This window comes from Crocodylus porosus, unplaced genomic scaffold (genome assembly GCF_001723895.1).
Source record: "Crocodylus porosus isolate Cpor-Errol unplaced genomic scaffold, CroPor_comp1, whole genome shotgun sequence".
Lineage (NCBI taxonomy): Eukaryota > Metazoa > Chordata > Crocodylia > Crocodylidae > Crocodylus > Crocodylus porosus.
The window spans coordinates 2,836,194-2,847,091 of NW_017728915.1; the positions used below are offsets into that span (position 1 = coordinate 2,836,194).

General features: G+C 51.6%; 1 protein-coding gene across 4 annotated transcripts in view; it reads left to right on the top strand.

The window, feature by feature from the left end:
• Window positions 1–1,233: 1,233 nt before the first annotated feature.
• The window catches only part of ENKD1 (enkurin domain containing 1), a 14,365-nt gene continuing 4,700 nt past the window's right edge, over window positions 1,234–10,898 (top strand). Inside the window, exons 1-5 of one of the 4 annotated variants that reach the window (XM_019535537.1) lie at window positions 3,340–3,684; window positions 4,390–4,532; window positions 8,297–8,400; window positions 8,853–9,077; window positions 9,736–9,908. In XM_019535537.1, the coding sequence (XP_019391082.1) occupies window positions 3,523–3,684; window positions 4,390–4,532; window positions 8,297–8,400; window positions 8,853–9,077; window positions 9,736–9,908 (807 nt within the window). In that variant the 5' untranslated portion in view covers window positions 3,340–3,522. Of the gene's footprint in view, window positions 1,317–3,339; window positions 3,685–4,389; window positions 4,533–8,296; window positions 8,401–8,852; window positions 9,078–9,735; window positions 9,909–10,898 lie in introns of those variants that run through there. The other 3 variants (XM_019535536.1, XM_019535538.1, XM_019535539.1) reach the window with 3 other exon arrangements.

Consider the following 10,898-nt stretch of genomic DNA (forward strand, 5'->3'; position numbering starts at 1 on the left):
CAGCTACTCAGTTTGTCCATCTATTGGGGCTTCACCCCTGGACTGGCTGCTGACCAGAATTAAAGAGCCCAGTCTACCCTATCATGGATTGGACTTCAGTTCCACAACTTTTAGGTGGCATTTCCTCCACCGGGGGTAAGACTAGTACCCTCCTCTAAAGTACTCTTCTGCACAAAGTCATTGGCACCCTGAAGATTGCTGGGTTGTTTATCCACTGCTCAGCAATCAGTGTTAAGTCGCAGGTACTTCTGTCTGCTCTATGTTATGGTAGCAGTTTGTACTTTCCACCCTAAGGACAATACCTTGTTCAAGGAGCAGGTGCCCTCCCTCTCCTGCTGCAATGCCACCTGTTCTCAACCAGGTCACTCCTTTCTGGTGTAATGCAAGGAAAAGTAGGATACACATACACATGCCTTTGATCACCCTGGCACCTTGCTTCTTTTATGGGTTCAGAAGGGGTCTCAGTAAGCAGTGGTGTAGCAGGGCGGCAGTGCATGGGGCAGTGCCAGCTGCCACGGTGCAGGTGGCCACAGATGGATCTGGGATTTTGAAAAGGTGGCACGGCTCATTGTCACATGCAATACAGCACATGTCTTCCTCTGGTCAACAAGAAACTAGTCCCGTGGGTTGGCACCGTAGTATTCAGTTTAAAATGGAAACAAGAACAAATATCACTATCGAAATGTCCATTAATTTGCTCAGTTATGTATTAAGTTAATAAAAAGAGAACAAACTAGGCATAAGACGGCAAAGATGCTGCGCTGTTAGTCTGGTTATTGTCATGCTGACTGTATGCCTCATTTACTCTGGGCTGTTAAAAGCTAGCACCTTGGGCCTCTCGCCAAGTGTCTCAGTACGTTTGGGCAGTTGTGTCTATGCCCCACTTCTGCTTTGTGACCAGAGCTAAAGCCCGGGCAGAGGCTGCAAAGCTGGGACAGGCGGGACGGGCTGCCACCGCGGCAGGAGGAGCATTTCAACAGAGGAACCTCGAGACCCTTGAAGAAGAGAGAGGGGGGCACTAACTAACACCTGCGGAGGGAGAGATTAGCAGGACTCGAAGAGCCGATAAGGGTCCTGACCCCACTCGACCCCACGGCGCTACCTGAGCAGAGCCGCGCTGCGCTGCCAGGCCCCGGGGGGCGGGTGAGTGCACGGCCCGCCCACTGGGTCGAGCCCCCCAAGGACCTAGCTGCGCATGCGCGGCGGTGGAGCCCGGCCGGACTCCATCTCCCAGCAGCCTCCACGGCGCCGGACCGGCTTGTTGCCTGGTGAGGGCCGCGTGGGTCCGCTCTGCCTCGTCAGCAAGCTCTCGGCAGGTGCGTGCGCGGCTCCGGGCGCATCCCGCTGTGGGGGCGGCGGAGGTGGCGAGCCGGGGGTCGCGTCAGGCCAGGCGCGCCCCGCCTGCCGGTTGGGGTCGCGTCAAATCCCCTCCTTCGCGGGCCGGGCCAGGCTCCCCGCGCCCCTCGGCACCGCCGGCAGGGCCCAGAGGCGGGGGCCGGGGGCGCCGAGCACCGACTGCTCTGGGGCAGCGGGACAGGGTGCGCGGAACCAGCCGGCTCCAGCGGCCTCCGGCGCGGCGGCAAAGGCAGCAGGAAGCGGAGGCTGAGCTGAGCAGCGTGTTACACAGTAATTAAAGGAGAACGGCCGGAGGAGCAATCAGAAGCGCGCCGTGACTCCTGTACGTGCTGCAGCGAGGGGAGCAGCACAACACAGTGGAGACAGCTTCGGTTTTTACAGCTGTCTGTCCTCTGCGAGCACCTAAAGCACTGCACGGACAGCAGCAGGGAGCATAATGCTGAAATGGGGCAGTTTAGGGCAGCTATTTGACAGCACCAGTTTAGGGCAGGAAGTGAAATTGCACAGGGCACGCCCAGGCAGAGAGCCTGGAACAGTAGAGACTGTGACCCAAGCTTCAAAGGATGAAAGTGCTATAGGATCTCTATGAGCAGGAGTGGTTAGATCCCCAGCTTCTGGATGTTTTCAAAAGGTGATGGATATTGGTGGGTAGAGATCCTGTACCAGTTTGCAGTTGTACCTTAGGAATCCACTAGTGCTTGGTGGTGGGAGAGAGTAGTATGAACGTCTCTGCTTGGTTTTCACTCGCATCAGACTCTCACATGAAAATGTATAGCTGGTTCGTCCTGGTTTTAGGCGGCCGGTGCAGCTGAGAGCCTGTTGGGGTGTGCATGAACTCTGAGCCTCATAGAGGAAGCCTCGGAGGTTAGTTGAACCAACTAAATGTTTCTAATGCAGTTTGCTGGAACACCCCAGGAGTGTTGTGGCAGTGCTGGTACTTGGCTAAGAGTTCAGTCTCAGAGATAGATTGCAACCTAATTACACTTACCCTGCCCAGTTGGGCCTGGGCTGGTCTGTGTGCTAGATCCAGCAGTATAGAGCCAGTGGGCAGGACTGGTCTGGTGGGATGTCACATGCAGCACATTCCCTGTGCTGGAGCAGCTTCTGTATTGTAGGTAGTGTCAGTCAGCCTTGCTCCAGGGGTTATGCTGCTGCAGGCTGTGCATGGGCTGGATCAGGCACTGTGGGTACTGCCTGTTGCCTTGGGAGCTGGCACAGGGTATAAAGCTGCATCCCAGTGGACTGGCCCTGAACTCTGGCTCTGAGGCTAATCAGGATTGGGCCCCAGGCTATCTGTGTGCAGGGCTGTGTGCAGTACATGCTCCATACCAGCTCTGTGTGGCAAGCAGTGTCTGTGGTGCTGTCTACCTGGCTCACCAGAGGTAATACAGCTCTTGGAGTGGGGCTGGCACATGGTGCATGGGCTAGACCCAGTGCCATGGGTGCTGTTCCTGGCACTGGGGGCTAGCACAGCATGTGGTACCCTGCTGAACAACCTGTCCTGCTGGCTCCAGCACAACCCGATCCAAACTGGTCTCATAGCTAGTGCACAGGGTTGGTTCAGCATAGACACCTCATACAGCTCATGCCCCAAACTGACCCCCTGTGCTGCAAACAGCACCTGCAGTGTTGGATCTACCCCTCACATGGGACCAGCTCCATGTGCTGCATGCAGGGTCAATTGGAGACTCGCAGGCTGAATCTTCTGTGGCTCCATGGGCCAAGTCCAGCCCATGGGCCATGTTTGATGCCCCTGGTGTAGGGCACCTGGCTGATCTCTCCAGTGGCAGGGTTTTAGCCTTTCAGGACTTCAGTAGATATATGTTCCTTGCACCCTGAATGGCTGGAGTGGAGATGATCACACCCATGTAATCTCGAGCTTGTCTGAGCTGTATGGGACAAGTGCTAGTCATTTAGGCTGTGAACGATGCTCCAGGGGTTATATCTCACAATGAAAGGAAGGAAGCAGCCAGAGGATTCAAGGGCCCTGAGAAATGTTATCTTTGGTCCTCAGTGGGGAGTTGCAATGGGAACCCACAAAAGGTGAACCCGTCCCCTCATTTCTGTTTGAGATGCGGCCAGTGGACAGATGCTACAGATGCCAACATATGCTTTGTCTTCATCTGATCTAGTGGAGAGCTGTATGCTGGGTCCCTCAGTCTCTGCATGGGAAGGATCCTTGGGGCAGAGCAGAGGGAGGCTGCTTGCTATGCTGTGGCCAAGCCTGTGCTGTGCTGTCCTACCTGTTCTGGCCCAGGAACATGTAACTCCCTTGTCCTTGGAGCATTAGGGAGGTCACATCTACCTCCTCACCCTTTCTTTAAACAGGTACCGGTCTTGGTCCCTGCCTGGTATCCCATACAGATGAAAGTCCCATTTGCCTTGTGTTCTGGGCTATTGCTGAAGGGTATCGTTTCTGCCTCTTGGAAAGAGCATATGAGCTACTTTTGCTCCTAACAGTTTGTGTGTGAAGGTCAGCCCAGTGCATAGGGAAAAGATGACCTGAACACAAGTCACCAGCATAACTGGTGTTAATTGGCCCCTCTGTCAGCAGAGAGGCAGAAGAGTAAACAGGCCTTGAAGGCTGGTGTCTGAGGGCAAGGCAGAGGAGACCCTCTGGGAACAGAATATGGTCTGCAGTCTCTGTGGCTACCAGGAGCTTCTCTTCTGTTTTGGGACCCATGGAGAGTGTCACTTTTCCTGTTCCTATCTATTCAGTGGGGCCAAGGGGAATGTACACATTACGTTGCATTCCCTGGGGGCTTGAACAACAAAATACGTTGCTTATCAGGTGTAACTTGGATACCGAAGGGGCAGGCAAAGCAGCCATCAATAGGGGAAATATTCTGCCATCACACTGCCCTTCCTCCTGCTAAGTCCTTTTTCATGCAGTGGCCCATATTCCTTCATATTAAGCTCACCCAGACTTGCTTTCTGATGGGGTGGGGTTGCTTCTGCTGGCATTGAAATTGGAAACATTTCAACCTTTCACAATAATGGGAGCAGAACTGATGTACAGTGCTCTTGCCCCAGATCGTTGAAAGAGGTGCATCTTCCTGTGGGTATCAGCAGCTGGAAGAGGCATTCTCTTGTTGCTTTCTCCCTGATCTGCCAGCTGCTCTCTTCAAGCAAGGGAAGTCATCTTGCATTGTTTGGAGGGCTGTTTGCACAGCATGGTTGGTTGCCACTGTGTTTTCCCACTGTTGCTCTGTTGTAATAAGCTTTCCTTCTAATCCAGTTCTATCAAGAGAGAATATAAAGGGAAAGGGTCTGAAAGGGGCTTTTACTAGTTCACTCTGGAGGCCCTGTTTCCTTTATCACAACCCTTTCAATTGAATTACAGCAATCACCTCGGGGCAAACTTGGCTTCTAAATCTCACTGCATTATGTCTCTCAGAATAGGCTCTAAATATATTGCTGCTCATTGTTCTTTTGGGTTAATCTCTGTGACAAATTTTTCTCAATCAGTGTGGTTGGTTTCCTCAGGGTTTAGCTAGTACTGGTGAGAGATTGGCTTTGCCTCTGCATACTCAGCTGTCTTCCGGGAGAACCTGAATAGTTCAAAGCTGTGACCTTGCAAGGAGAGGTCAAATACCACAGGCCTAGATTCTGCCTGCCCTTTGAGAATGCACCCAACAAAGCTCTCTCTTGCATGCAGTGGCATTTGCTTGGGCAAATCTGGGCCCTAACTGCAGAAAAATAAGACTCCTTTGTGCTCACATAGTGTATGTGGGTCTTCAGTCACCTTGGAAAAACAGATAAATAGCAATATTACATTTTACTGATAGGGACTCGGGCACAGGGAGAGGCATCAATTTGCCCAAGGTCATAGAGCAGCAATGAACCTGTGTGTCCTGACTCCCAGTCCAACTGCACTGGCTGGGAGTCAAACCCTGGTTCCAAAGCAGGGGAAGTGAGGGCCAGGAGGAGCCCAGTGTTTCCAAGAAGATGCTTTTAAATTGAGCATAGCTGGCAAGGTCTAAATGGCTTGAAAGCAGAGTGCTGAAATAACTCAGTTGCCAGTAGAGTGACTTGGTTCGCCTGTCTTTCAGAGTTGGAGAGCATGTGCTCAGCAGGGAAGAAAGTAAGCATGCCTGGGCTGAGGGTGCAGCATCAGATTTGTGTGTCAAAGCTCTCCTTCCCCAGCTGATCCAATTTGCCAGCACTGGGTTAATTCAGGGTCAAGCCCACCATTTTGTGTTCAGCCCCTCTGTCAGCAGGGTTTAGTGTGGAAGCAGCTTTGCATCCTGAAACCTTGGGTGCATGAAGGCGCTAAATAGTCTCTCACCTGCAGGTGTATTTGGGGCAGGTCAGGAGTTTGTGTCACATTTTATGCTCCAATATGGTGACAGGTAGGCACTTCTCAGTTGGGCTGTCCAAGAACTGGTGATGTGCAGCAGCATGGAAATTCCAGCCTGATCCTTTGGTATCTTCGAATGCAGCAGGGCTGTGTGTCTGACAACACCTGGGCTTAGTAGGACTGAGCTGACACAAATGCATAAATCCCATAGCAATGTTTTGTAGCATTTCTGATGTCTAAGGAGGCAAGATCATGACTTGGGATAAGCCCCTTCCTCCTCAGAGGAGCCATGTAGAAAATCCCCAAGCAATGTAAGTGGCAGGTCAGGGTGTGTACAGGATGTTCTGGGCAGGAGGCTTGGAGCTGTCAAAGCAGGAAAGACAGCTACTGAAGAGTGTGAAAGGAAGCACCCCACTCCCCATACCTTGCGTTACCTTTCCCTTTAATACCCTCATGCAAGTTTTGCTGCAAACATCCCTGTTTTGCACCCCAAGGGGTAGAGGCATTCTTTGGACTCTTCTGCTATTGGAAGCCAGTTTGGATGAAGGTAGGATATGAAGTTACAGTTCCAGAGCATGACTTGTTTGTGCTGTTCTGTTGAGTCTGCTGTGAAAGTGGGTTCAGTTAAGCCAGAGCTAAGGCATGTGTGGGCCTTGTCCACGCTGCAGAGCTTGGCTGACAAAGCGCTGAGTATATCCTTCCCCACAGCTCCTCCAGGGCAAAATGAACCCTCCTTCTGCTTGCAGAATGACATCAGCTTTGCCAAGCAGAGTAAGGCTTTTGCCTTCTAGCAACTGCCAAAGGAGCGTGAGGATATGCCCAGCTGCTCCCCCTTTGACAGCTGGTTTTTCTCCACTCTGTGCCAGCAGAGCATGAACAACAGCTGCTGCAGTGGAGCTGTGTGATGTCACGTGCTGGGCAGCTCTACCAGCAGAGGCAGGCGAGTGTAGACAACGCCTCTCAGTGCCCACCTGGGGATCATTTAGGAGCCGCTCTACTGGAATCACTCAGTTGGCAGACAAGCTCTTATTCAGCACGTGACTGTCACTACTGTTTTATGGCCTGTGCAATTAGCCTTGGGGACTAAATACTTAGCCCTCCACTAATGGAACTAATTTTGGAGCTGTACCTGCATGGCTGTAACAAGGGAGACTAAGGCAGATTAGCTGATGTCATCACAGGCTATTTTATCCCTTCCTCCAGATCAATAATACATTGGCTTGTAATTTGAGCTGGGGATCCAGTCTGTCCCTGGAGTACATTGAGACTGCCTTGCCTCCTGCCTGCTGGGGATCTGGCTGGAGGTGCTAGTATGGAATCACCTTTGCTGGTCAGGGATCCTGCTTATGGGTAGGAACTGATGCCAAGGGGGAGCTGAGCACCTGCAGCTCTTGCCAGTGTCACAAGATGTTGATTCTTCTCATCTCTCCTTGAAGCCTGCCCCAGCATTTCTTAATCTTTATTTTCTGAGGGATGGTTGAGTTGCAGTGAAAGAGCAAACAGATTCCCTAGCCAGTTGATCAGGGCAGAGGTCTGAGCTCAGTCAGGGCTGAAGATACTGCCTGGCTCCCTTATGGCATGGACCTTGGATGGACTTGTGTTAGGGATCTGGGGTTGTTCTGGGGTCTCCTTGGGGAATGGGGATGTTGCCAAAGCAGTCTAAGGGCAAGGCAGGGTCCAAAATGAGGGGCTGCTTTGAGGAGGGGGCTGTATATATGGTATTATGGGTTTACATTTGCTCTGCATCAGATCTGCCTAATTTAGACATTCACAACATGTTTTCTTAACTGGCCAGCCTTGCCCAGTCCTTTGAGGGCCCTGCTGGGCTCTTTCCTTCCAGTGCTCCATTCCATGAAAGAAGGTGCTGGCCCTGAGCTATTCCTGGGCAGTCCTAGTGATGGAGAATTGGTCCAACCCAGAAGGTTGGGAGGGGTAGTGGAGGATTTGAGTATGGTGGGACCTTCCCAGGGTGCTGCAGGGGCACAAGTGTTGTCAGCATAAGGACTTGTCTGCATTTAGAGACCAATGTGGTACAAGGCTGTGTTTACTTGTGAAGTGTGGTAACTTCTCAGGAGCAGCTTTGAGAGTGGATGCTCTTAGTATTTTCACATGGAGCTATTCCTGAATAGCTCCAGGGGCAGATGAGCTCAAGGCCTGGGCAGTGGCATGAGCCATGGCTGAAAGGAGACTCCTTAGAGCTGCTAGAGGTGGCTGGCACAGGCATTGGGGTGGGTGGTAGCCTGTGCTCATGTCAGTGACTGCAGCATGGATCTTTGGGTAAGGTGACTGTAGCATGGATCTCTGGGTAAGGCTATTCTTGATGTCACCCTTCAGAGCAGAACTGCTTGTTCTCAACCTTCTGGAGCAGACAGAGCCAGCAAAGAGGCTTTGGGTAAGGGAGATGCAACAACAAGTGTGGACAGTTTAGTCAGCTTTGGGCAGGGTCTGGTTAGTCAGTGCACAGGGGGGCTTCCACTTGGGGCTGTTTGTGTGACGGTTGTATTTCTATCCCCCAATTCCAGGTGTGATCTCTTCAGTGAAGGGTGGGAGTGCAGAAGGATTTCAAATAACTATGGCTGGAAAGGACCTCCTGTGCCCAAGCAGCTTCTGTTCCTAATGATTTGGATTTGTCTGTTGCAGCCGCAGAGCCAAAGCCAAGATGTGTGAAGGGCCTTCCAGGATTACTGGTCCTATCCCTCCTGACCCCACACTTTTACCAGACTATTACAAATGTCCCCTGTCAGGTAAGTCTCAGGTTGGAGGCACTGCAGAGCAGGGATCAGATGTACAAAATAACCTGTGACTATGTAGTATTTTAACAGATCACTGTCCTCTGGCCTTGCATTATACTGTAGCCATTGGAGCCATCTCAGGGGTCAGCTCAGTGGCTTTTTAACAGCCTCATACTGTCCTTTGTGGCTGCACACAGTCACTACTGTGTGAGCAGCCAGGGCAGGGAGTTTCATGAAGACTCAGCTCAGCAAGGTGGGGAACAGTTTCGATGTGCTCTGCAAGGGTCCCTGATGGGAAGGGCTGGATGCTGAGCAGATTGATGTTCTGAGTAGAAGGGGACTCCAGTGGTGACTGAAAAGTGGGTGGAGGAGGCAGCAATTGCTTGAATGTTTCTAGCTTCCCCAAACATGAGGCGGGAGGCATCGCTCCCTGCGTATCTTGATTTTGTTGTTGTCTTTCATAGCTCGAGGGAGGTTGGAAGGGAATGCTCTGAAGCTGGACTTTTTGTCTGGTCCCCTGGCCTCAGATCCCAGCTTATACCCCAACTGCTACAGTGCACGCCCTGCCCAGCCTGCCCCACGCATCCGCCCCAGTGGTAAGGACATCCTGGCAAAGGGGCAGAAGGGGACAGTTGGGGTCCTGCTGCAGCTGGAGGGGATCTTCCTTGACAAGGAATCACCTCCCAAAAGTAAGTATGATTGAGCAGTTGTAGTTGATGGTATGTAAAATCTGTAGAGGCTGGGAGGGGTAAGCGCATGGACACATGGACTCGGGTTCGTAAGTCTGTGCAGGGCAAGCATGCCAGCCACTACCACCCCCAATGTGTGAAAAGTTTATTGCTCCCTTTATCTCTAGAATAGCAGCAACTGGTACCTTTTCCCTTTGTTGTGAGGTGGTATTGGTGTTAGGATGGTGCATGCTGTCTGACACTGACCTGGAACACTAGTGCAGCCCTCAAGATTATCTGACAATGGAAACCAGAAGAGGCAGATGATGTGTCGGTTGGTCTGGCACAATCCCAACCAGGACAGTGAGGATTATAACCAATCCTGTGTTTTCCTGGGAGAGGACAATTCTTCTGTTACTAGTACTGTGCAGGGGCACATCCTCCTGTGCTTGTTTGTGCAGCTGCAAGTACCAACCACATGGGGTATCCATAAAAAATATGATTCCACTATGTGCCTGGCACACAGGGAAGTTAAGAGGGAAGACGTTGCTGTTAGTGACTTGGGTAATAGAGACCTCCATCTCTGATGCTGAAGGTCCTGGGTTCTGCATCTGTTGGTGACATCTCAGGTTTGCTGTACGTTACGAGGGCAGAAGCTGTATCTCCTCTTGATGTGCAGGAAAGGAGTCCAAGAACTATGAGAAGGAGAATGTGAGGCGGATACGGGAGATCCAGAAGAAATGCAAAGAGAAAGAGTTGGCCAGGGAGCACAGCCGACCTCAGCCTGTGAAAGCCTTATGGAAGTCTCAGAAGTACGAGAATGTGGGGTCCAAGGTGAAGGCCAAGATACAGGTACCTGCCTGCTGCAGTCCCTAGCCTATGACATCCCTTTGCCTTGGGAGGGTATGGACCAGTCAGCATGTTATGGAGATGCTGTGCAGAACAGTGGAGGGCATCTCTTTGCAGGGAGAACCCTGGTGGTTTTGAACTTCTCCTTTGAGGCTAGGAATCATAGAGCCATTCAGTGCTCCAGCATCCCATTTCCTGCTCAAGGGACAGTGATTTTGTTCCAGCCTCAGGTCTGAGAGCAGAGCCATGTCATGGACAGGAGAACCTGACTTAGACAAGGAGAATGGAGATTTCTGAATGCACCAGCCTGGCATGTAAAGGAAAGCCCCATTGTGACAGTAGGGGAGTCTAGTCCAAGGGTGGGCAGTTATTTCAGGTGGAGGGCCAGTTACCAATTTCTGGCAAGCTGTTGAGGACTGCATGGATAGCCCCACCCCTTGACAGGTGTCCTGCCTCCTGGTCACCATCTTGGGACTTCATTTGACCCCAGTATTTTTTCCTGCCATGGCAGGGGGTCGGACTAGATGATCTGCTCAGGTCCCTTCCGACCCTACAAACTATGAAACCCCTGATCTTTGCCCCAAGAAGTTCCTCGCCTTACCTCCAGAAGTAATCCTTTCAGCAGGGGGTTTTGCCTTCTCAGAACCAGAAAAATACCAAATTATATTCTAAAAAGAGAACAGCTGAAACATTTATTAATGTGATTTCAAAGAATATTTTGTCCTGGTTTACATGTGTTTCTGTAATGTACATAGAGGTGATTGTATATAATAGTTTAAAATGAAGTCTTACTCTTGTATATTGTGGGGGAGGGGGTGGGTATAGGTTTGTGGGGTGTAGGGGAGAGTGTGGGCATGTCTGTGGGGAGATGGATAGGTGTGGAGGTGCTGGTATGGGGTGAGGGAGCATGTGGGTGTGTGCAGATAAGTGGGATGTAGGTGAGTATGGGGTTTGTGGGGGTCTGCGTGGGGGGGCGGGTGGCTGGGGTGTGTG